The sequence below is a fragment of the Bidens hawaiensis genome, unplaced genomic scaffold (assembly GCF_021521415.1).
Source record: "Bidens hawaiensis isolate Kalapana, Puna unplaced genomic scaffold, B.hawaiensis_p1.1 tig00001368_1, whole genome shotgun sequence".
Classification (NCBI taxonomy): Eukaryota; Viridiplantae; Streptophyta; class Magnoliopsida; order Asterales; family Asteraceae; genus Bidens; species Bidens hawaiensis.
The window spans coordinates 169,541-196,276 of NW_027491076.1; the positions used below are offsets into that span (position 1 = coordinate 169,541).

Below are 26,736 nucleotides of genomic sequence, written 5' to 3' on the forward strand. Positions count from 1 at the left end.
TAATAATCTCTCTCAAGCTCTAGTCTCTTTACCATGTTCAAACTCATGAAACTAGGTTGTAATATGATTTCCCATATATGTTTTAAGGAAATTGAATTTGATTCTTGGAACAAACAAGTCTGTAAAATATATTATAATATAAGAACACGAATTATATATAATAGGTTGTTTATTTAAATTTGACATATCTTTTATCTATAAGTTTTGTTTTAAAAAGTGCATTAGAATATCAATTGGACATGTAGCAAAGTGAGTAGTGATTATTTATGATGATGTGTATTTAGTTAGTATATAGTGTTAGGTGTCGACATATGCGCAAATGGTGGCGCCATCCCGGCACTTCCTACTTGCCCCGTGACTACTTCCCAAAACATACTCTTAATAAATAATTATGGATTTTCTAGGAAGAAAATAATTCTTTTAGAAGCATACAAATACAATTATCTTTGTCGTAACCTGTTTGAACATGCATATATAATTATTAATCATCAATCTCTCTCACTCTATTTTACTTTACACGCTTTAAAAGCCATTTTGTTCAATCACCATTTAACACTTTATCCATTCCTGCCCCCACCATATATCACGCTTTATGCTTTCAAACTCATCACAATCAAAGTTTATAATACATTGTTTCAAAAATCTTAATACAACAACATACCACAGTTTAGGGAGTAATAACATAATATTTTATATCCATATGTTACTTGTGTGAATGGGCCAATAAATTATGGATCAAGTGAAAGTGGTAGGTATGGTATGATTTGAACTGATAGCGAGTGAGTGTTGGACAGCTCTAATGCCCCACCCACCCATCCATTAACATCTTCTAATGGAGCACTAGCCCATCCATTACAACCAACCTTTAGACAGATATAGATAAACAAAGTATATAATGAGAGAGATTGTTTGGAGAATCAACACGTGTTTATCCCCTTCGCCTTTGACACTTTTGGTTTCTTAGCTCCGGATGCCGTGGACCTTTTGAATAGGGTTCAGAAAGTTGTGTATAGTTACGTATTAGCCCATAAGAATCAAAACTTTGTTTATAGTCGGATTGGGTTTACTATCCAAAAGGGGGTTGCGGCGCAGCTTGTTGCCCGCTTACCTGCCACTTCATTGTAAATCGTTTGGATGTTTCTATGAAATATAAAATAAACCCAATGAAAAAAAAAATATATAAATAATTTCTTCACATGTCAATACAACACAAAAATTAAGGTGTTTAATCAATCATTCTAACATCACAGCCCTTCCATTCTTTCTGGAATTCCCATTCACTGTTATCTGAAAAACACAAGGAATAAAAATAATATCATCTTAATTTAAATGCAGAATAAGAGCGAGAGTATACCCAATGGACAGACTTGACGAGTTTTGAGCCACCTGCTAATACAATGAAAGTGAAAGGCATGGTTGCACACGTACCCCTACAATATATTATACATACATTTATTTAGAATAAAGGAGTAGGACCAACAGGATGATAAAAGTTACAGACACAGGAAAGAGGTATGGAAATAATCAAAGCATGAGGGAGGCCACTGCCACCTTTTCAAATTCAAATACTTTTACACCTACATGTTTGCCACCATTTCAACTATATGATTTGCAAGTGTTGTTGGTATACTCATTACAATTTGGTCGGGTCAGGCAGGGTAACTGGTTTTGACAGAATTTGATACGGATGAAAAAGGGCCATTTTAAGAAAATATCAATAGCTAGCTAGCTAGCTGGCACTGAATATGAAATTCAACCACCAGAAAACAGCTCTAATTGGCAGATTTTAACTGGAAAATATTCCATAATTAGTGTACACACACTTGAACTTATCGGCACAAAGCTTTACACAACAGAATTCACAGCACAAACAAGCTAATAGGTACAAAAAAGTCAAAATTGAACTTGGGCTGCAAACGACAACTAACGAGACAAAAACCTAAAAAACTTGGGCATCAAGATATCAATGAGATCCTTTTTTTTTCTTTGAAAGGCCGAATATATTAAAACCAAAATGGGAACCTCCTAACCAGTAGCTGGGAACCCAAAACAGGTTTCCTATTGTAAGCATATCCCTAAAAGATTCTCGTTTTACACTATTTTAGAGCAAAAACTTAGTGCTAACACGGGAGATCGATGCTCTAGTACACAGATAAGGATAACTTCAGGTCTAACTCCTGCTATAGGCTTCGTGAATAATCCCTTTAAGGTTTTCCTATATGACTAGAAATTTAAAACAATGACATAACCACATGTTGAGAAAAAAAGCAGCAATTATGTTTTTTAAATTCTCTATATATTTGCTACTAGGTTTTTGTTCTGAATTTTACATTATCTATAACAGAGTTGAGATTTCTATTTGATGCTGCGGTTGGCAAGATTCTATTTTTCTGAAATGTAAAGTTGACAACAAGAATTGTCACAGCATCTTTTAATTTTCAACTATATTGAAATTTCTTGTTATTAGATAAGTAAAGCATATAGAAAGATGTCAGGTATTACATATGTAATTTACATTATATCAACCAAATAATCATCCAGGAACTGAACTATGCAAAAGTACAAACTAACACAACAAAATAGGAAAAACACGTCGGCTATATATATAAAATTCAAAAACTGTGAAAAGATACAAACTTATTTGGCAAAGCTCTAAATTCTACTCTGCTTATTCAACGAAATATTGAAATCTTGTTAAAAAAAGTCCAAAAGCACGTCGCTCGAAGCACGATATGTCAATTACATTTCATCGCATAGTTATCAAAGGCACTAGGCGCATAGGCCTCACCTTGGGCCTAAGCGCAAGGAGAAAAAAAACACACTTAAATAAAAAAAACTAAATATATTATGTATTAGAAAAATAATGAAACTATTCTTCATATAAAAAAAAACAAATGCTATCATATAACCTTTAATCTCATCTAATTGGTACCAAAAGTTGTAAGATTCAAATGTAATTCTATAACTTGAATAACATAATATTCAAAGCATAGTCATTCTTTTAAAAAAAGGGAATAGGAGGAAATTAATTAGCATGTGCCTAAAGTAGTTGAGTCAGAGGAAAATGAAAAGCAAGCAGTGATAGATAGATAAGGATTAATTAGAAAAGAAAAGTAGTTTGCATATATACCCCAAGCAGCTGTGCATTCCTCACTAGTAGCACTGGCTTGATTAGCTTGGCATTCAATGCCTGATAATTAACATTAAAATTGATTGATTGATTGATAGATTATCAGTAAGTAAGTAAGTAAGTAAATTTAATCTAATACTCCATAAAAGAGTAGCTAGAGTAAAGAAAGAAAGAAACTCACAGAGAGAGATCCATGATGTGGTTCCTACATATGGCGCAATTGTCCACCACAATATCTGCATCACCAAATTAAATTAACAAACATCATTAACAAATAATAATAATAATAATAATAATAATAATACGTACCCCAGGCCCAAAGAGAAACAGCATTCCACTTTTTTTTTATCTCAAATCGCTTCTTCGTTGAAGATGAAGAAGAAGCCGGAACGATCATCCTCGTGCCATCCAGAGAACTACCCATGCTGCTTGCTTTGCTTTGCTTAACTTAAGTCACTCACTCAATTTGGGTGGGGATTATTATTAGTCTTTTAAACAAATTTGAGGTAACACATGTATCATGTATGTCTACATGGTGATGCGATCCTTTTCAATAATCATAATTATATTTATTATTATTTTAAATTATTCTATGGCCCAATAACATGAGAAGATGTGTAATATTTGGGCTTTGTACATAGGATCTTTGGGCTATATAATAGCCCCATTGCAAAACTAACAATCCTATTCCTATTCCTATTCCTATCCGATCACATCACAATTCATATGTTGTTATGACTCCATCCATTTTGATTTAAACCAAGCCCACCACACTCTCTAGGAATAGGATCATGCTTATAACAAAAGTTTTGCAACTCATGTTTATGTTTAATTGTTTATTATTCACTGGTTTTATTTAAATTATAAAAATGTTTTTATTTTTATTAATTAAAACAATATCGGTCATTTAACATGGATTTAACGGGAAGTTCTAACAACAATTAACAATTAGGGAAGTAACGTGTTACAAACCGCTGATATGCATCATTAATTTATTACAAATTAAAAAACATCAAGAACCCAACCTACAATTGAGTATCTACTAAGTACATATAAGTAACAAACTCAGTAATTGACTCTTTAAGAAACTGATGACCAGTTTAGAGATTTTACATATATATTGTAGAACATTGCATGTATGTAAATGAATATACTTTATCAGTTTGAAGAAATGGACAGTCATATTTAAGATTATTAAATTAGTATTTGTATTTGTTTAAATACGTAAATTTGAGAGAAAGGCAAATAAGAGAGAACTGGTTATTTCAATTAGAAAATATAAATGATTCACATAAGTTTGTATTTATCGACAGTAACAGCATTTGAGTATGAATTTAGTCCAAGTGGAAAGCGATATAAGATATTTTATTTCCATTTCCTTTTTTGAATAAAGAAAACAATCTGATTAATGGTCATTGTGGTTCAAGGTCGAACACATATCCTTAAACTTAAAGATAAGGGGAAGGGGGTCATATAAGATATTTTGCACCAACTTTTGTTGCTCAATAAAACGTAGTCATCCGGAATAAAAAAATATCTTATTTTGATGACAATTAACCACTTAATTTCTTCTTTAATTTATTTATCTCCACTACGAAAAGCAACATCCGTGACGTTATACTTTTCAATCTCTAAAGTCGTATGAAAATTCGGCCCGGCTATACTTTTTTAATTGTTATATGCTAACCTTTTATATAAGAATACAAAACACAAACACCTCCATCTTATCTTATCTTTTATCTATATTTGCTTTTAAACTTTACCAAATTACTAATAACAAAGGTTTAAGTTTAAAACACAATTATCACTCTTAATAATAATATATATACCTACACCACTTTTCATATTCTATTAGGTTATATGAGTAATTAACGTTATGATAGAAACAAAGAGAGGGCAAGGAGTTGCAGGACCAACGGAAAAGCATTGGCCAGATTCCCTAATAGTACCACGACTTCTTATTTTGGACAAGATTTTACCTCCATGTTAAAATACAGTTGTACCGATTATAAAGTTTGATAAATTAAAAATTCAACACTTATATACACAAACCCAAATCTTTTTTTTACCTTAATTTTAGACCACGAATCTCTTCAAATTTCCGATGTCTCTTCACATCAAGTTCCGACAATTGAACGACACATTGTCCAATAATACGATTTTTATACCTTATAATTCTCTCTACAATTAGTCAAGAAATATTAGTAAACTTATGAAAATGTGGATTAGTTGACTTGAATGAAATGATAAACAAAGAAGACATGGTAGTAATGAAGGAAATTGCTCAAAGCCAATAAATTGGCATACAACCTAAATGCTATGAAATATCTCAGTAATATATTAATTTGAAAAGAGATATAATAGTAATAATAATAATAATATAAATTGGAAGTGGCTCAATGATAGAGCATTTACTTTACAAATGAGAGGTAGAGGGTTCAAATCTCACTATCACCAATTTATACAGGAGATATGAGGGATGACCCTGGCTTGCCAGGGTTCGAGTCTTGATCTCACCCGGTTTTACCAGCTCCTCGCTGTCGTGCCATTTGGCGGGCGTGGGGGTCGGTTTTATCCGGTGAATCCCTCAATAGGTGGACCGCTAGGGGCTCCGTCCGTCCGGACTAGTGGCCCGCTCGGGCTACCTTTAGCCAATTGGGGCCGCGTATGGAGTACCCGGCGTTACTTAGTTGATCGTTCAAAAAAATAATAATAATAATAATAATTGATTCTTGTTAAATCTACTACTCTAATAAAATATTACTCCATTGTGCCACTTGTCACTCTCTTAGCCAAACTCACCTAATTTTAACCCATTTTCTTTCTTGGATTCTGCCTGGATCATAACCCGGCCCAAAAATTGTTTTTTGGATGTATATGTTGCTAAAACTCGATCTGTTTCCTCTTTCAATCTCTCAACATAATTGTAACCCTAGGTCTCTCTTTGCAGATGCTCATCCCCACCGTCACTGTAGATTTAAACCACTCACTGATTACAAACCCTAGGTCATCGCCATTGTTGTTATTTCCCATCTTCGTTCTCTGATTGCATGTGCGATGTCTTTCATCCGCACCATAGCTGCTGATTCAGATCGTTTATTCATTTTTGAGCCTGAACAATCATAATCGCTACTTTAATTGCAGAACATGAACCTTCTTCTTCCCAACGCAATTGAAAATCGTCACCCATTTTCGCATGCTGCTTATTATCAGGTAAGCTAACAATTCCTTCCTTTAGATCCTTCGATTTTCATGTTTTATTAATTTGAAATCATTTTGATTTTTGATTAGCTTTTGTTCAGATTTAGATATCTGTGTACTTAATCTGTGTCATATAAATTGACATGTAGGCCATACTTAATTTGTATTTTCATAGCCTGCAGATAATTGATGTTAGTCTTAGAAAAAAATCATCTTTCTTTTACCCCTTTTCCAAATTATATATTTTTAATGAACCTTCTATATTTTATTGTTTTATGAGAATTAGCTTTTAAGCCACCTGGGTTTTTTTTCTATCTAATGTTGGTTAGAATTTTTTTTTTTAACTCATGAAACTAAATTGGAAGTGGAATAGAGGGAATAACAAAGTACCAAACACATAGCCGATTATCCGAGACTTTTTACTATTTCAACTCATTTACGTATCAATGGGCAACATGAGTGATTAAAATGAGGGTGAATCAATTGTTTTGACTGAAAATATGACACTTTGATTTCATGGGAGCAGAGCCTAAGCAACTTGCATTCTCCACCGTTCTCAGAATTACATTAGGAGGGTTCCCAAGTGTTAGTATTCTGTTTAAAGCACATGTATTAGGGTTGATGTGATTAAACTTTATGCACTATAATATAACTAGATAACTAAAACTCTTGGTGCATATGTAAGGGCGTTTTAGGTATATTCTTATGATTATTATGGTACTCTGGCAAAGTCTATAATTTTTGCCAGTTTGGGTTTTCGTTTTGACATTGGGAACTCTTCTGAATCATGAACTTAGTTTGACATGATTGTTGATCCACCATTTTTATCAAAATTGTTTACAGCTGTTTGGATAATAAGTAGATTGGTCAATGATGAGGACAATTGATTCTACTTTTACGCTTATTTGCAACTTATTTTGGTTATGCCATTTGTAAATTATACTATAAAATTAGTTAATTGATCTACATGTTTGATGTTTCCCTATGCTTTATAACGTTTTTTTTCCTTTTATTTTGTGTATCGTTGATAGGATCCTCAAAATTCAGTGATGGTTATATGTGATGATCAAAGCTCAAGGAGGCTTTTGGAAGTGAAACCATTCTAGCAATGGATATACCTCAGATTTTGGTCAACCATCATTTATATAAGCGATGATCATATTGACTGGTATGTGTTTTAGACTTCTATTTTGGGATTTTGTTTTAGTCTATCCACATTAATATTGTTTTATCAAGACATTATTGATTTAAATGTTAACAGAATTGCGGACCCATTTTGATTAAACTATTTTTATACTTTTATTTATCCAGGTTTACAACTAATGATAGCATTCTCAGGCCTATTATATCTTGTGAAGTAACTTGGTACTGACTGTGTTTATGTTTGAATTTTTTTAAATGGGTTTTTGTGTTCACATTGTTAGAAATATGTTACATGGCTTTGTAAATCAACTTTGAAGTTTTATTTGTAATGTTGCTAGGCCTTGGCCCATATACGAGCTGATGGTAGTTTCAATGTGGTTGGACTTGATAATCTTTTCAAGCAATAATCTACAAAAAGAGTTGGCAAAAAGGACCAAAGACGAAATGTATGGATCATGCTTCCTTCAAGTTTTTTGTATCTCCACATTATTTTGTTATTGGTATTAAATTTTATGGTCAACAATTGCTAATGATAATACTTTTTTGTGTTTAAATGGACCAGGAGCAGAAGCTTCATCTTCACCAGCTCAATCAGTAAATTTTACAAAATTATAAGTTTCCTTGTATATTATTTTAGCCAAATATTTTTTATGGATGAAATCAAGGGTTTAATATGAGAAAGCTACAATCAGGGTTTTTTGGTTAACCTGCGCAATCACGTATAGACGTGCACAATTCGGGTTCACCTTGAAAACCCGAACCGGTTCGGAACCGGTTTTTTTCACCCCGGGTACAAAATGACACCGGTTCCAGTCAGGAACCGGTTCGGTTCCCGACCCGAACCGATGCCCAGAAATGCAAACTTTTAGGAACCGGGTAGGGTGGAACCGGAACCGGTTTTTACGTAAAAACCGGTTCCACCGGTTTTTTTTGAAATTTAAACATTATAGCCGTTAGGAACCGGTTCCAACGGCTATATAGCCGTTTTTGACCGTTGGAACCGGTTTTTTTAACTATAAATAGGTTATCTTCTTTCTATAAATAGCAAGGTTTGTTTGTGTACTTGTTAAACCACTCCCAAAACTATAAAACACACTCCAAACCACAATTAACCTTAAACCGACAACAAATGGCAACCAATGATGACGTTGTTATGGTGATCGAAACAACAAGATGCCCCGATGTTTGGGTTCATTACGATTTGTGTCTCATGACCGACTCACATGAGTTGGCACGTTGCAAATATTGCTCGAAGTTTCTTAAAGCAGCGTCCAACTCGACATTACGAAAACATACGAATAAGTATTGTCGAGAGAAAAGAAGATTGGAAGCTAAAAAAACGGAAGTGGGAGAGTCGTCCGGCTCTACAACCCAAAAATAAGTATTCCCGGATTAAAACGACGGACTTTGTTTTTTATGTTTTAGTTGTTATGTTTAGTATCGTTTATGTTTTAATAATGTTTGTAATAGTTATTTTTTAGATGAATAAAATGTTCGTCGTTATTAAAAAAGTAACAAACAATTAATCATGAGTAACAAAAGTAATTATAATAAAACAAATCAAAACTAAATATTAGTTGAATAAGTTACAAATAATTTTACCAAAACAAATAATTACAACTCTTCTTCGTCTTCATTCTCGTCTTCACCCTCGTCTTCGTTATCGGAAGAAACCCCGTCCTCCGCCTCCTCATCATGAATATGACGCTCTATTGGTATTTCGTCTTCAAAGTTCGCCTTGTGTTGTACACGATCCACCGCATCCAAATGGTCCTTTAGGCAAATGCAAACCTCTAGAGACTCGGGAGTTAGTTTTGTTCTTCGCATAGATAACACCCTCCCACTAAGAGAAAAAACCGATTCGGAAGCAACCGTTGAGGCTTGTACGGCAAGCAAATCACGAGCCATGGCGGATAGAATGGGAAATTCGTTTTGTTTACCTTTCCACCAAGCCAACAAATCAATATTGCGAATTTCGTCGACCGTTGCGCCCTCAACATAGTTTGCTCCACTATATCGACCAAGTTCGCTACTTGGTGTGTTTCCTCTTTGCCTCTTAGATGCCGATTCACGAATCCCATTCATCAAGTTTATAAGTGGGTCATTGCACGGCCTACCAGTTGTTGTTTTTTTCACAAAAGACGATCTCGTGCTTGGACCATACATTTGAAAATAATGGTCATAAAGGTCTTGAAGGTTTTTGTTGAACTTGTCATTCGCTTCCGTCGACAACTTCGGGTCAATCTCGTGCATACCTAAGTTGTCGAATATTTCCTCAATCGTTGTTTCAACCCCATTAACATTCCAATAGGGGTTTAATGCGGCGGCACAAGTAAAGACCGGCGGTATGATTTCAAAATATTTTATGAACTTTTCTTTCATCACCGCAACAATATTTTCGAAGAGTTTGTTCTTCTCTGCAAAGCTTTTAAAAACACAAGACATATAGTACAATTCTTGCAAAACCCAACAACTAGTAGGGTAATAGACTCCCTATAATTTTGTTGTTGACTTTTTGAACACATCAAGATACTCCAACAAATAACCGACTTGGACCCAAACACTTTCCGGAAACATATCGGTCTCGCGTTCTTCAACAAGATTGTTATGAAAAGCTTGTAAAGTTTGGCGTTGGGCAAAAGCACACTTTAACATATGACAAGTTGAGTTCCAACGGGTTGGAACGTCCCAATTCGGCCCCAAATACTTTCTTTCAACCGACTTGCAATAGTTCTTATATTCAAGATGTCTTCTTTTACCACTTTTGAAAACATCTTGTAACATAAGTCTAAAGTATTTTAAATCATCACAAATGTGTTCATTGTCAAGACCTATTTGAACAACCAAGTTGATGATATGTGCAACACATTGGACATGAAAAAAATCCCCGAAACAAGGTGGTGAATATTTAATGATAAATTTTTCAGCCGCCTTAGTATTGTTTGAAGAGGGTTGTCAAACGAAATCGAAAATATTTTATTTCTCAAGTTGTAAGTCGTTATAACTTCATCAAGTAATTCAAACAATTTTTCGGCGGTATGTGGGAACGGGAAGTTTTCAAAAGCGATGGTGCGTTTCATCAATTGCCATGTCACCGGATCAACCCAATGAGCGGTGACACATATGTATGATTCGGGCAACCCGTGTGGTGCAGACCAAACATCGGTAGTTAAACTAACCATGGCTTCTAAATAATGAAAAGACTCGATTAACTCTTTTTTAGCACACTCCCACAACCTGATACAATGACGTCTTAAGATAGTACGACTTACATGTGTGTATCTCGGTTGTAGAGTTTCGCGAATCAACGACGTCAACTCCGGGTCATCAAAGTGGTTAAACGGCAAACCTCGTTGAATAACGAACTTTGCCATTCTATCTTGAACTTGAGTCGTGTTGTAACGAAATAGTGTACCATCTTTACCCAAGTCAATTTGATCGGTCGCGCCAATCCCTTTCAACGCCTTGCAATATGGCTTCTCGATGTGCTTTCTCAAAGTAGAGTTGGAATCGTGCTTTAATATTGAACCACATAGTTTGCAACGAGCCTTTTGATAACCTTCGTCATCCACAATCAAATCCCAATTCTTCCATATGTCTTGGTTGCGGTTATGGTTGACTACCGTAACAACCCTTGGGTCCTCCGTAACAGGAACGGGGGCAACAAAAACACTCTTCTTAGCCTTGTTGTTAGTTTTTTCGATGGGTGCCATAATAATATTTAGTTGGATGGTCGGGTAAAGAAACGGGTTTGCTAAAGGAGTAGTATTGTAGTTTGTTTTTGAGTTTGGTGGTGAAACAAGTAATGGAAACAAGTTATATATAGGTTTGGGCATCAAAAACCAGTTCCAACGGCTATATTACCGTTGGAACCGGTTCCAACGGATCTATTGTCTCAAAAACCGGTTCCAGCTGTAACACCCCGACCGATGGCGGATTATACATCGGGGCGCTACGAATTGTTTCATTACTCGTGACACTATTTGGGTGTCAATATTTAATAAATACATTTCATTGCGCATGCGCTTAACACACCATAAAGTAACATAAATCACATATCATAACTCATAATATTCAAATACATAAATTTGTCTTGTTATATTTTAAACTAGGTCCAAAATAAAAGAAAACATCCTACGTGTCCCCGAGTTTCCAAAAGCAGCTACAGCAAACCTGAACATGTGTTAAAATAAAACGTCAACACTTGCGTGTCGGTGAGAAATCAAGTTTAATAGATATAAATAGATAATAACAAAGCACTGCGCGCAACATGTGTATAACTGGTGTTCAACATAGTGTGTAAACAGATTGTGATCAAGCCTAAATAGATCATAGCTCATAGTTCATAGCGTGCTCCAGATCGAGCAAAAACAAATAATCATTCGTGTATGTGCAAACAAAACAAGAAAATCGTAACGATAGGTCTCCCGTGTTCATCTAATGGATCCATGAAAACTTCGGAATAGGCCGATCAAAGCAGTTAATGATCAACACATACAAATATACAACACTAGTAAACGTCCATAACACATGGGTTTCGCGCACAAAATTTCATAAACAAGTTTAAGACTCAAGTTGTACGAACACATGAACATCCCAAAACGTTAAAAATAAAAGGGGATTAGGTACGAGATTACTCACTTGTAAAAGGTGTGTTGAAAGATAATGCAAGAACCAACTTTTAAACAAGCGAAAGTTAACCTATAAATAAGAGGTTATTGGTTTAACGATTGGTTTTTATGCTTGAATATATGTAAGTCACTTAAACAAATTATAAAAAAAATAATTATATATTATATATTTACCGAGATTTCTGGGCAGAAAAGAAGAGAAGACGGATAGCAAAGAGGGGATTTGGAGGCGTCGCTGAGGATCTTCGGCAGAGAGTAAGGGAGAAAGATTTTGGGGAGTGTTTAAGTGTTTGTGTGTAGTGTTTAATATCCAAGAAATTAGTTTTATTTATAGGAAAACCCTAGGGAACACATCCCTTGAATTGGGGAAAAAGATCTTATCAAATCAAAGCAAAAGATATCAAAAGCAAAAGATATGGTGGCAGCTGCAGGGGATGGGGAAGGCTGACAGGTTACTGTTCATAGCATGGGAGGGGTCAGTCAAAGTACTGTTCAAGACATGGAAAAGAAGATTTTAAAAGATTATGCCAGTTACTTTTTCTAACAACCAAGAGGGTTGGTAAGCAAGCTGCGCCGAAAGTGACTTTTCGGGCAGATGTCAGATCTGGCCTACTGTGCCCATACCTTGGCAGGTATAGCACAGAAGATAAGATATTTCAAAAGCATACAGGCTGGCTTAAACTGGAGAAAAGACTTAAGTGTCTAGCGCGAGAAGGCTGAGTGCGCGAGGGCGAAGGCAGACAGAACAATCCTTAGCGCGCCGCGGGAAGAAATACAATCCTTAGCGCGCCGCGGGAAGAACTACAATCCTTAGCGCGCCGCGGGAAGAACTACAATCCTTAGCGCGTCGCGGGAAGAACTACAATCCTTTGCGCGTCGCGGGAAGAACTACAATTCTTTGCCCGCCGCGGGAACAGTTCGCCTCGCGTATCGCAGGAACAGCTGGTCTTCACGCAGGCTTCCTTGTAAGGAGTCTAGCGCGTGGAGCTGCGCAGACATCCTTAGGCGGGAAGAACCAAAGGACAAGCAAAGAGTTAAGAGAAAACGGGGGTTCAAGGCTTAAGGGTTAAGCAGAGGGGCGGAACGGCGACAAGAGAGAAAAAGGGGCGGGACGGCGGAGAGGAATTATTATTATTATATATTATATATATATGATAAATTTATAAAGATTATAATCAAATTTTAAATCTTAAAATCGGATCCGAAAACGGGTACCTGGGTCGGGTCGGATTTGGGCAGATGTCACAGTCTCCCCTACTTTAAGAAATTTCGTCCCGAAATTTATCTCGAAGTAGGATGCGCAGAGAAAAGGTGCGGGTATTTGATCTTCATTTGATCTTCCCTTTCCCAAGTGAACTCGGCTCTGCGCTTGGACTCCCAGCGAACTTTGACAATAGGGATGCTACTGCGCTTGGTTTGCTTCACCTCGCGATCCATAATCTCAACAGGCTTCTCAACGAAATGCATAGACTCGTCAACTTGAACCTCATCAAGTGGTATGTGGAGGTTCTCGTCAGCTAAACATTTCTTGAGATTGGATACATGGAACGTTGGATGCACATTGCAGAGCGCGGGCGGCAGGTCCAGTTCGTAGGCAACCTTTCCCACTCTCGCAAGAATCTTGAACGGACCAACATAACGAGGTGCAAGCTTACCTTTCTTCCCAAAGCGGACAACACCCTTCCAGGGCGACACTTTGAGGAGAACAAGATCATCAACTAGAAATTCGAGAGGCTTCCGCCTGCGATCTGCGTAACTCTTCTGTCGGCTTCTGGCAGTCAGCAGATGATCACGGATTTTGGCGATTTTATCGGTTGTCTCTTGAACTAGTTCGGGTCCTGTGATTTGAACTTCACCCACTTCGCTCCAACAAATCGGTGAGCGGCACTTTCGACCGTAAAGTGCTTCAAATGGGGCCATACCGAAGCTGGAATGATAGCTGTTATTATAAGAGAACTCGATTAAAGGTAGGTGTGAATCCCAATTACCTCCAAAATCAAGAACACAAGATCGAAGCATATCCTCAAGGGTTTGGATGGTTCGCTCAGACTGTCCGTCAGTCTGAGGATGATATGCAGTACTCATGTCCAAACGAGTTCCTAACGCAGATTGGAGAGATTTCCAAAAGCGAGATATAAAACGGCCATCGCGATCGGATATGATGCTCAAGGGAGTACCATGACGGCAGACAATTTCCTTGACATATAGATGCGCAAGTTGTTCAACACGATAGGTTTCACGAATGGGCAGAAAGTGGGCAGACTTGGTCAATCGATCCACTATTACCCAAATGCTATCATGTTTGCTTGCGGTCGATGGTAACTTGGTGATAAAGTCCATTGCTATACTTTCCCATTTCCACGTTGGAATTTCTGGTTGTTCGAGCAAACCAGATGGGCGTTGATGTTCAGCTTTTACCTTAAAACAAGTTAGGCATTTAGCTACGAACACAACAATATCCTTTTTCATACCGGGCCACCAATAAGTAAGGCGCAAATCTTTGTACATTTTGTCAGCGCCAGGATGAATGGAATATCGAGTTTTGTGCGCTTCACTCAGTATGACAGTGCGAAGAATCTCATCATTGGGAATCCAGATGCGATTGAGATAACAGAGAGTTCCATTCAGGTTAGGGACTAGATGCGCTTCCGCACCACACGCTAACTCGGCGCGTAGGTTGCCTTTGCTGATCGATGCGCGCTGCGCGTCGCGAATGCGCGATTCAAGATTGCTTTGAATCGGCGCGAAGTGAAGCTGCGTGCGCGGCAAAATACAGTTGAGTTGACTGGGTTTGCGGCTGAGCGCATCGGCTACCACATTAGCCTTTCCAGGGTGATATCGGATCTCACAATCGTAATCGCTGATGAGTTCGTTCCATCGGCGTTGTCTCATGTTAAGTTCCTTTTGATCAAAAATGTGCTGAAGGCTTTTATGGTCGGTGTAAATGATGCACTTAGTACCATAGAGGTAGTGTCTCCAGATTTTTAGGGCAAATACAACTGCGCCAAGTTCGAGGTCGTGAGTCGTATAATTCTTTTCATGAATTTTGAGTTGCCTTGACGCATAAGCGATAACCTTGCCTCGTTGCATAAGTACACAGCCGAGACCTTGGTTGGAGGCATCACAATAAACGACAAGGTCGTCAGTACCCTCTGGTAACGTTAGAACAGGAGCTTCGCACAACTTTCGCTTGAGCGTTTGAAAGGCTTCTTCTTGCTTCGAGCCCCAAATATACGGTTTGCCTTTGTGCGTTAATGCTGTTAAAGGCAAGGCGATTTTTGAGAAGTTCGAAATGAATCGCCGGTAGTAACCAGCTAAGCCCAAAAAGGAACGGATTTCGGTAGGAGTGGTCGGTGTAATCCAGTGCTTGATTGCTTCAATTTTGGATGGGTCGACATGAATACCCATCTTGTTCACAACATGACCAAGAAACTGTACTTCGTCAGACCAAAACTCACACTTGGAGAGTTTGGCATAGAGTTGTTCGGTTCGAAGCTTTTGCAACACCAACAGAAGATGTTGTTCATGCTCGGCCTTGGTTTTGGAATATACCAGAACGTCATCGATAAACACGATCACGAATTGGTCCAAGAAAGGCCTACACACCCGGTTCATTAGATCCATGAAGACAGCGGGTGCGTTGGTTAAACCGAAGGGCATGACCAAGAATTCAAAATGACCGTAGCGGGTTCGAAAGGCAGTTTTGGGAATATCTTCTTCGCGGATACGCAACTGGTGATAGCCAGAACGGAGATCGATTTTAGAGAAACAAGAGGCACCTTGGAGTTGGTCAAAGAGGTCGTCAATACGCGGTAAGGGGTACCGGTTCTTAATGGTGAGCTTGTTCAGCTCGCGGTAATCGATACATATGCGAAACGAACCGTCTTTCTTTTAACAAACAAAACCGGAGCACCCCACGGCGAAGAGCTAGGGCGAATGAATCCTTTATCGGTCAACTCTTGAAGTTGACTTGCTAATTCTTGCATTTCAGCGGGTGCAAGTCGATAAGGAGATTTGGCTACGGGGGATGCACCAGGAACAAGATCAACACGAAACTCGACTTCCCGAGCAGGAGGTAAACCAGAAAGATCTTCGGGAAAGACTTCAGGAAAGTCACGCACGATGGGGATTTCTTGAAGTTTCTTCTTTCCTTCATCGGGTTTGACCACATGATCTAAGAACGCGACACATTTCTTTCGTAAAAGTCTTCGGGCTTCAGTGCATGACATAAGTTTAAGACCGTTAGAGGGTTTCTCGCCGTAGATATGAAGATCTTGACCATTTTCCCGAGGAATGCGAATCAATTTCTTGGCGCAGATTACTTCTGCGCGATTTTGCGAGAGCCAGTCCATACCAATAATAACATCAAAACTTCCAATAGGCATGGGAATGAGGTCGATTAGAAAATCGTGTTCATTAAGGTTAAGCGTGCAATCTTTGATCACGGAGTTTATTATAATTGTTTCACCGTTAGCCATTTCAACTGTAAAGTTTCCGTTTAAGTTTATTCGCGGTCGCGCAAGTTTTTGTTCAAATGCGCGAGAAATAAAACTCCTATCGGCGCCAGTATCAAAAAGTATAGATGCATATTGTCCGTTAAGTAAAAATGTACCATTAACCACGTCATTATTCGCTTGCGCTTGGTGCGCGGTTATATTAAAAGCTCGTCCGCGCGCCACTTGGTTTGAAATTTGGTTAACCGGATTAGCTTGCGTAATTTGTACTTGCAGTCTCGGGCACGCGTTCCGGAAATGACTGGGGTCACCGCAGTTATAGCACGACCTGGGTCGTGGATTATGGTATGTTGATTGTGGGTTTTGCGGGTAGGTTGGTGGTGTTTGCGCGGTTGGGTTGGCGGGAAGGACTCTACAGTACTCAGCAGTGTGACCAATACGGCCACATCGGTTGCATTGTCGACACGGGGCTTGAGTTGGGTGATGAAGTTTACAGGTTGGGCAAAATGGTTGGTTTCCTGTGTAAGGTTTCTTAGTTAACGGGGCAGGGAGCGCGGAATTGGTTAAGGCATAGTTATGGACTACAGGGGGTGTTGGGTAGGTTGACAGTGGGTTAGGAGCGTGTACTGGAGGTTGGTAGGCGGGTTGCTGGACAATGAGCGGGTTGGTAAGCGCGTAGGCTTGACGATTGGGTTTGTGCCTGCGTTTGAGGTTGTTACGGTTTGAGGGCTCTGGCTTGGTTTCTGTTGGTTCTGGGACAGTCTTGGCGAGTTTGGTCTTCTCGGCTCCCCGCAGGAACAGGGTTCCTGCCCTGACATGGTTGTCGCTGAGCACAGCGGCCAACTCGATGGCGTCAGAGAGGGTTACTGGGTTCCTGGCCCATACAGAATCTTGAATTTCCATGGGGAGACCCCCAAGATACTTTTCGATGGCGCGGCGGGAAGGGGTAACTAGGTGCGGGACCAGCAAACTTAGTTCGTGAAAGCGCGTAGCGTACTCGCGCGCTTCGCCACTGTACTGTTTCAAGTTCCAAAATTCCTCCTCAAGGCGCTTTACTTCGTGGGGAGGGCAGAATTCTCGAGTCAAAAGATCCTTGAATTCCTCCCAGAGCATGCTAGAAGCAGCCTCTGCGCCACGCGCGTGAGCTACTCCGTTCCACCATGTAAGCGCCCTTGATTCCAGGACACTTGAGGCGTATAAGGTTCGTCGGTCTGGAGGGCAATGGGTATGGAGGAAGGTGTTCTCAATTTTCTCGAGCCATTGGAGCATTACGGTGGCTCCTTCGAGTCCTGTGAATTTCGGAGGGTTACCCGCATTAAAGGACTTAATATTGTATCCGGAGGGGTTGGTATTATTTTGATTAAGGCTTGGGCTATTGCGGCGGCCATTTCCTGTGAACGACGCTGCATACGTCTGCGCGAGGCTTCTCTCCTCTGATGACGGCGAGCTGATAGCGGAGGCATTCTATAAAAGTTTTAGTTTTTGTTACTATCTTGGTATGGGAAATCGTTTTAGCGCAAAGTATATCATTGTAAAGCTTGTTTCGCGGAGTTAAATGCTATCAAATTTTGAAGTAAAATATGAATTTAAATGCAAACTTAATACAGGCAATGAATTCGAATTGAAAATCGACAATTTATGCATCACCATGACTTTTCAAATCTTCAATTTAAAATATACGAGTAAACGAGTATTGGAGGTTGACAATTTATGTATCACCATGACTTTTCAAATCTTCAATTTAAAATATACGAGTAAATGAGTATTGGAGTTTGACAATTTATGTATCACCATGACTTTTCAAATCTTCAATTTTAGAACATAAAGTTAATGGGGATTGAAAATCAACTATTCATGTATCACCATGACTTTTCGGATTTTCAATGTTAAGTCCCAACAACAAACGAATATGTAAGTAAAGAAACGAATTGAAATTTAACAATAAAAATCGAAAGATCGAGAATAAAACATTAAATCATGTGCTGCGTATGCGCAAACATATTTTATAAATATCGAGTAATTAACAATTAGCGCGCAATCATGAGATTTTTCTCATGCGCGAGAAGGGACTCTTAGGTATTCTAGGTCGTTACGTCTAACCACCTAATCCTAAAGTCACGGAGCTCTGATACCAATCTGTAACACCCCGACCGATGCGGATTATACATCGGGGCGCTACGAATTGTTTCATTACTCGTGACACTATTTGGGTGTCAATATTTAATAAATACATTTCATTGCGCATGCGCTTAACACACCATAAAGTAACATAAATCACATATCATAACTCATAATATTCAAATACATAAATTTGTCTTGTTATATTTTAAACTAGGTCCAAAGTAAAAGAAAACATCCTACGTGTCCCCGAGTTTCCAAAAGCAGCTACAGCAAACCTGAACATGTGTTAAAATAAAACGTCAACACTTGCGTGTCGGTGAGAAATCAAGTTTAATAGATATAAATAGATAATAACAAAGCACTGCGCGCAACATGTGTATAACTGGTGTTCAACATAGTGTGTAAACAGATTGTGATCAAGCCTAAATAGATCATAGCTCATAGTTCATAGCGTGCTCCAGATCGAGCAAAAACAAATAATCATTCGTGTATGTGCAAACAAAACAAGAAAATCGTAACGATAGGTCTCCCGTGTTCATCTAATGGATCAATGAAAACTTCGGAATAGGCCGATCAAAGCGGTTAATGATCAACACATACAAATATACAACACTAGTAAACGTCCATAACACATGGGTTTCGCGCACAAAATTTCATAAACAAGTTTAAGACTCAAGTTGTACGAACACATGAACATCCCAAAACGTTAAAAATAAAAGAGGATTAGGTACGAGATTACTCACTTGTAAAAGGTGTGTTGAAAGATAATGCAAGAACCAACTTTTAAACAAGCGAAAGTTAACCTATAAATAAGAGGTTATTGGTTTAACGATTGGTTTTTATGCTTGAATATATGTAAGTCACTTAAACAAATTATAAAAAAAATAATTATATATTATATATTTACCGAGATTTCTGGGCAGAAAAGAAGAGAAGACGGATAGCAAAGAGGGGATTTGGAGGCGTCGTTGAGGATCTTCGGCAGAGAGTAAGGGAGAAAGATTTTGGGGAGTGTTTAAGTGTTTGTGTGTAGTGTTTAATATCCAAGAAATTAGTTTTATTTATAAGAAAACCCTAGGGAACACATCCCTTGAATTGGGGAAAAAGATCTTATCAAATCAAAGCAAAAGATATTAAAAGCAAAAGATATCAAAAGCAAAAGATATGGTGGCAGCTGCAGGGGATGGGGAAGGCTGACAGGTTACTGTTCATAGCATGGGAGGGGTCAGTCAAAGTACTGTTCAAGACATGGAAAAGAAGATTTTAAAAGATTATGCCAGTTACTTTTTCTAACAACCAAGAGGGTTGGTAAGCAAGCTGCGCCGAAAGTGACTTTTCGGGCAGATGTCAGATCTGGCCTACTGTGCCCATACCTTGGCAGGTATAGCACAGAAGATAAGATATTTCAAAAGCATACAGGCTGGCTTAAACTGGAGAAAAGACTTAAGTGTCTAGCGCGAGAAGGCTGAGTGCGCGAGGGCGAAGGCAGACAGAACAATCCTTAGCGCGCCGCGGGAAGAAATACAATCCTTAGCGCGCCGCGGGAAGAACTACAATCCTTAGCGCGCCGCGGGAAGAACTACAATCCTTAGCGCGTCGCGGGAAGAACTACAATCCTTAGCGCGTCGCGGGAAGAACTACAATTCTTTGCGCGTCGCGGGAAGAACTACAATTCTTTGCGCGCCGCGGGAACAGTTCGCCTCGCGTATCGCAGGAACAGCTGGTCTTCACGCAGGCTTCCTTGTAAGGAGTCTGGCGCGTGGAGCTGCGCATACATCCTTAGGCGGGAAGAACCAAAGGACAAGCAAAGAGTTAAGAGAAAAAGGGGGTTCAAGGCTTAAGGGTTAAGCAGAGGGGCGGAACGGCGACAAGAGAGAAAAAGGGGAGGGACGGCGGAGAGGAATTATTATTATTATATATTATATATATATGATAAATTTATAAAGATTATAATCAAATTTTAAATCTTAAAATCGGATCCGAAAACGGGTACCTTGGTCGGGTCGGATTTGGGCAGATGTCACACCAACGGCTATATTGGTGTCTAAAAAAACCGGTTCCAACGGCTATATTACCGTTGGAACCGGTTCCAACGGCTAGTTTGACTTTTGTTTGACCCTTCAAAAAAAACCCGTCGGAACCGGTTATTCCGGGTACGAACCAAACCGGTTCCAATTAAGAACCGGGTAGGAACCGGGTTGGAACTGGTACTGACATACAAATAGGAGAACCGGGTACAATTTTCGGGTACAAAAATACCCAAACCGGGTATTGTTCCAACCGGGTTGGAACTGAAACCGGTTCCGGTTCGGTTCCACCAGTTAGGTTCCGGAACCGGTTTTTTTGTGCACGTCTAATCACGTATCATGTTTACCTAAAATATGTATTCTTTTATTGTTGGATGGCTACAATCACGCTTATTTAGTTTGTTTAAATAATTATAGATATTGAAGTCTACCAAATTAATTCATTATTATTACAACTTCCTAAAGTATTCCCCAATCACACTGGATTAATATTGAAAATTTGAACATAACTTTCACCATGACCATAACCATAAACAAAAGCAAGGTCAGTCATTATATAAGGTTGATTTGCACTTGAAAAAACAGGTGCTCTCACACAAACAATATGTAACCTTATCAAGAATTACAATCAAACATGGACTAGAGATTTTGACTTTTGATAAACAAGGTTTATTGACGAATAGAATCACAAATGTAGTGTATATGGGAATTTTTAGTTATTTGTAAAATACTTGTGTAATGTTTGTTTTGTAATTCCTATAATTTTAATGTATATTGTAATTGTATTAACAATATACAATATTTATGTTGTTGATTGTGTTTTGGTTAATGTTTAAATTTTAAAATATTAATCAATTTTCCGGGCCTCAAACTAGTAAAAATGGTGCTATTTATTGATGGTTGACATCCAACCAATAACATGGGCAGGGTTGAGATGCTCTATTATACAATCGACACCGTACACGTGGGCACATCAAGGAGCACGTTTGATTGAATCTCTTTATCCTTCCTTCATTATAAATATATAAAAAACAACCATTAATCATCTTCATTTCTATTCTATAATAAAGTTTTAAGAGTTGAAAATGGCGACGGTGTCATCATCCCTCGTAGCAGTAGTTGTGATCTTGGCCTGTGCCGCCGGAGCACATGGATCCACCTTCTCCGATGAGAATCCGATCAGACAAGTGGTGTCCGATGGTCTACGAGAGCTTGAGGCCTCTGTTGTTCAAGTTATTGGTCACACTCGTCACGCTCTCACCTTTGCTAGATTCGCTCACAGGTACCTTATCCACCTTTGCATATTTGTATTTTTATATATATATATATATATGTGTGTTCATTGATAGATATAGATAGCTTTAATTTGTTATGTATATATGTATAGGTACGGTAAGAGATACGAAAGTAGTGAAGAGATGAAACATCGGTACTCGATCTTTGCTGAGAGTCTGGAGACCATCAGATCGCACAACACCAAGGGCCTATCCTATACTCTTGGACTCAACGGTCTTCACGCCTTCATTTCATTATGTAGCTCATGTTTTGCTTTATTATATCCATACACCGTCCTATAGTAGTAACAAGTATTTGTTAATTGGATTTGGATTGAAACAGAGTTTGCTGATATGACATGGGAAGAATTCACCAAAACCAAGCTCGGAGCAGCTCAACACTGTTCTGCTACCCGAAAGGGCAATCACAAACTCACCGATGCCGTCCTTCCATTGACGGTAATTAGCGGCTGCCTGACCTATTATAACCTTTCTTCTTCTTCTTCTTCTTCTTATTATTATTATTATTATTATTATTATGTGGTGGAACTATCTATCTAATTATCCATCTTGTTATATATATTACATTAATTGCAGCAAGATTGGAGGAAAACAGGAATTGTGAGCCCTGTCAAGAATCAAGGATCCTGTGGATCTTGTTGGACATTCAGGTAGGCACCTATATAAATCATTTTTTTACATATCAGTTTGGATGATTTAGACTAATCAATCATCATACAGCACCACTGGAGCTCTTGAGGCTGCTTATGCCCAAGCTTATGGGAAACCTGTTTCTCTATCCGAGCAACAGCTTGTCGACTGTGCTGGCGACTTCAATAACTTTGGTTGCAACGGTGGCTTGCCATCCCAAGCGTTTGAGTACATCAAATACAATGGTGGACTTGACTCCGAGGAAGCATATCCCTACACCAGAAAAGATGGTGTTTGCAAGTACTCGGCTGAGAACTCTGCAATCCAAGTTCTTGATAGTGTCAACATCACCTCGGTATGTATGAGATTATGGAAGTCTTTTACAATGTCTTTGTTTATATTTATCTAAGTTATTGTCGTATCAATACACAATAAGTAGTTTTTATGATCATTGTTGGCTAAGTTACGAGTTTGTTAATTTATAGGGCGCCGAGGATGAACTAAAGCACGCAGTGGGTGTTGTTCGTCCGGTGAGTGTGGCCTTTGAGGTGATTAAGAACTTCAAACTTTACAGTGGAGGAGTTTACACTAGTGATGAGTGTGGCAGTGATCCAATGGTGAGGTTTTTTTGGTCTTCAGATATTTTAGTTTACATGCTATGTTTGTTGGTTTTAAAGGTAGATAAATGTGTTGTGTGCAATAGGATGTGAACCATGCTGTTGTTGCGGTTGGATACGGTGAGGAAGATGGTGTCCCATACTGGCTTATTAAGAACTCGTGGGGAGCCGACTGGGGTTTGAATGGTTACTTCAAGATGGAGATGGGCAAAAACATGTGTGGTATGTCATCTTGTTTCACATTCCAAGATAAATGAGTACCTAAAAAAATACTAGTTTAACATTATCTCTTGTTTTCCAATAAGCTAAAATTGATGATGATTGCAGGTGTTGCAACGTGTGCATCTTACCCCATTGTTGCCTAGATGTTATGTACATGTAATGCAAGATCTTTCACAAACTATTGTAGAAAAAACCAAAAACTAAAAGTCTTGTCAGTGTATTGATGGTCGGGTGGTGAAGTTTCATAAAAGGGGTGATCATCCTATCCCACAAACATCTATTTGTATATTAACTGTATTAATATTAATGCTGTAAGCGGATTAATATATCTTGTCATTCGCTAATCGCCTTTCGGATTAATACATCTGTTGAATATTAGACTAGTTATGCTGTCACTGGTTTACATAAACCAGAGGGCAAATAATTGTGAATACGATTAGCGTGCCAAAACTTTTAGATGCATGATATAATCTTATCAAAACTTGATTAGTAGTGTGGTCTGGTGGATGCGTTTGATCTGATGTCTCCTGAGTCTACCTACATTTCTTCGAATTCTAACGCCTTTTACTATAACCCTCCTCTTGATTAACAATAAAGATATATTAATTAAATCCTTAAAATCATAGAAATATTACATGTATGTTTTATTTGGTAGAATGTAAATACTAAATAGCATTTTTTGTGCACAATCATCTAGCCTGTTGTTTTCATGAGTTTATAAGAGAACTATTTGGATTATTTTGCTGGCCAGGAATCATTGTTGAACTGTCTTTACCATTCCTGTTTAGAGAGATGCATATGCAATTTGAATCATAATAACAACTTAAGACCTTCTATTTTCCCCCAGTTTTATCACAGGTTATTGTAAACATCCTGCAATTATATGAGTTGATGTTTATAATAGAATAATGACAACAGGTGGAGCTATACCTGTTAGATGTTTAGGGGACTATACCTATTACTGCATTCATTCTAAGCAGGCAAATTGAAGTGAAATAAGTTGTAGCCTTGGCCTTAAAAGTGAAATGTTTATCCTTATTTTGTTTCGAACATGCGTGTTTATTACGAGGAGGTATTTCAGTATTTTATGCTGGAAAAACAAAGTCATACACAAGCCTTGCTGATGCTGTCTCTGTTCCATCCATTTAAATATATTGTTACGTGTGAAAATGCATATGCAAAAATTTGCTTGCCCATACCCTTTTATTCTACGATTCCGCTAGTCTTCAATGCATATTGGTGACACTAAGCTGTGAAAACTTAATTTGAGTTATCTTTTTTTAAGACTAATATTTGTTGGAGCTAGGGGTTTTAAAGTTAGATGGGTGCAAGTGTTTGTCCGAAGTAGATATATTATTCCGAAAGGGTATTGAATCGATGAATTCTGTGAAAGAGTATGAATGTGACGCATTATGCTGAAACCGGATTTCATGAACAACTTGATGAACATGTTAATCACCTTATAGGATGATTGCCAAGCTACGTGCCTAAGTTTCTGTTAGTTCAGTTGACAAATTCCAGCCACAAATATTTTGGTGAGAAATTTGAAGAGCAAAAACAGCTCTCTATGGTAGATGTTTATACGCTACATCCCACGTGTAGACTGTGTGAGTTATGGAATGATGTTCCAGGGCATAATTGTCTTTTCTTTAATTCATCTAACACTTTTCTCTGCAAATGTGGATTCCTTAAAAGATTGTGATATTACAACATTTGGACCAATGAAATAGAATTCAGCAAATATTCTTCTTATTCCATACATCATTCGAGGGACCTTACATTTAAAACAAACGTACTCCTAAACTTAGAGACAGACACCTTAAAAAACAGCAAACAAGACCGGACGCCAAAACGCTCAATTAATTGGTACCAAACAAACAACGGCGGAGCTTAACCAGACCCACCAAGAACACCCTTGAGTTTCTTAATAGTTGCTGGGTCAAGGAAAGTTGTTGCAGCCACAATCTCAGTTGGCAAGTCATTAGCAAACAGAGCGAAATCAGTAATCTGGAGCCCTGGCACCGGACTGCTGAAGCTAACGAAGGCAAGAGCCGGCCCCTTACCAGAATTAATCTGGAAATGAAGCAACCCTTGTGGGAAAACCATGATATCCCCTTTGTTCAAAGTCTTGAAGTAGACTGTGTTAGATGATGATATGAAACCGGCACAAATGGTCCCTTGAATGACCACCAAAAGTTCTGAACCACCAGGGTGTGTGTGCATCGGGATAACCCCACCAACGGCTAGGTCCAACCGGGCTATAGAAATCCCCAGCCCGTTCACTCCAGGAAACTGAGCTGTGAATGCTGGAGTAACTGCAGCCTTGATGAGATTGGTGGTGTTCCCGGCTGCACCGAGCCCAGAGTAGACAAAGTCAGAAACCGTGACCTTTTTGGGATCTTTGCATGGGAATCCAGAAGGGGTGTCATGTAATGACAGATCGGCTACACAAAAGTCTTGCACCGATGCATACGAGGCTACCAAAAGAAGAGAGAATACAATAAAAAACCCTTCAGCATCATTTTAATGCAGTGTGTAGTGTGTTCTTGTGGGTGTTTGTAACCGAGATATAAGGTGAGGTTTATATAGAGGAATGGGGATGGGCATGGCCATGCATGCAAGGGCTTCTCGTGACCGAATGGGGCAGCACCAATTAAGAAAGAAAGGCCACAATTTCTTTGTTTGTAGCATAGCATGCGCATGTGATCGACTGTGTGAGTCTTCCTTCATACAACACCAAGATTTTTATTTCATTTTTGTTTTGTAATGCAGTATCTAAGAGCATATCCTGCACAAGATATCAAACAACCTATACTATGTACAGTAATAAGATATATTTTACCACCCACACAATTTGGGATTCTAAACTAATAGTAATAGTAAATAAGCAATGCTTATTGAAAATTACTTGCTTTTCAGCATAAATAAGCATTAAACACGTCTCTTCAATTCATCCATTCAGACACCCGTGATTTGAAAGTGGTATAAAATTACATTGTCATGATGTCTTCTTTCTTGTACCTGAACTCAAGACAAGACATGCTAAGTATATAATACTCTCTACTAAATTCTTCTTGAAACAATGTTTAACTGCTTTTTGGTCAATCAAAATCTTAAAACTGGTTGCCAGTCTTTCCCTGTATATTTAGATAGAATTAATTCATTTTTAGAATTAGAATATATATGAATATCCTTGTATGAAACAAAAGTGTTGGTTAAAAATACTTGTTTAGCTAATAGTATAAAAGAGAAAGTTTTGAGGGTT

The 26,736-nt window shown here is 38.4% G+C and overlaps 3 protein-coding genes across 3 annotated transcripts; 1 reads left to right on the forward strand and 2 right to left on the reverse strand.

Annotated features, from left to right (window-relative positions):
- Window positions 1–1,225: 1,225 nt before the first annotated feature.
- On the reverse strand, window positions 1,226–3,577 carry LOC143572085 (uncharacterized). Its single transcript, XM_077057341.1, has 5 exons — window positions 3,440–3,577; window positions 3,316–3,366; window positions 3,129–3,190; window positions 1,355–1,424; window positions 1,226–1,287 (listed from the first exon to the last, which is right to left on the reverse strand). The coding sequence occupies exons 1-5, from the start codon at window positions 3,552–3,554 to the stop codon at window positions 1,226–1,228; spliced, it is 360 nt and encodes a 119-aa protein (XP_076913456.1). The 5' UTR covers window positions 3,555–3,577.
- An 18,180-nt stretch (window positions 3,578–21,757) lies between these two features.
- LOC143572169 (vanillin synthase-like) lies at window positions 21,758–23,961 on the forward strand. Its single transcript, XM_077057396.1, has 8 exons — window positions 21,758–21,989; window positions 22,095–22,216; window positions 22,325–22,440; window positions 22,579–22,652; window positions 22,723–22,987; window positions 23,118–23,249; window positions 23,336–23,471; window positions 23,577–23,961. The coding sequence occupies exons 1-8, from the start codon at window positions 21,793–21,795 to the stop codon at window positions 23,612–23,614; spliced, it is 1,080 nt and encodes a 359-aa protein (XP_076913511.1). The 5' UTR covers window positions 21,758–21,792; the 3' UTR covers window positions 23,615–23,961.
- A 1,242-nt stretch (window positions 23,962–25,203) lies between these two features.
- LOC143572095 (auxin-binding protein ABP19a-like) lies at window positions 25,204–25,994 on the reverse strand (the record flags this gene model as incomplete). The annotated part of the gene is made up of 1 exon (XM_077057348.1): window positions 25,204–25,994. A coding segment is annotated over one exon (633 nt), but the record flags the coding sequence as incomplete, so codon positions are not given.
- Between the last annotated feature and the right edge of the window lie 742 nt (window positions 25,995–26,736).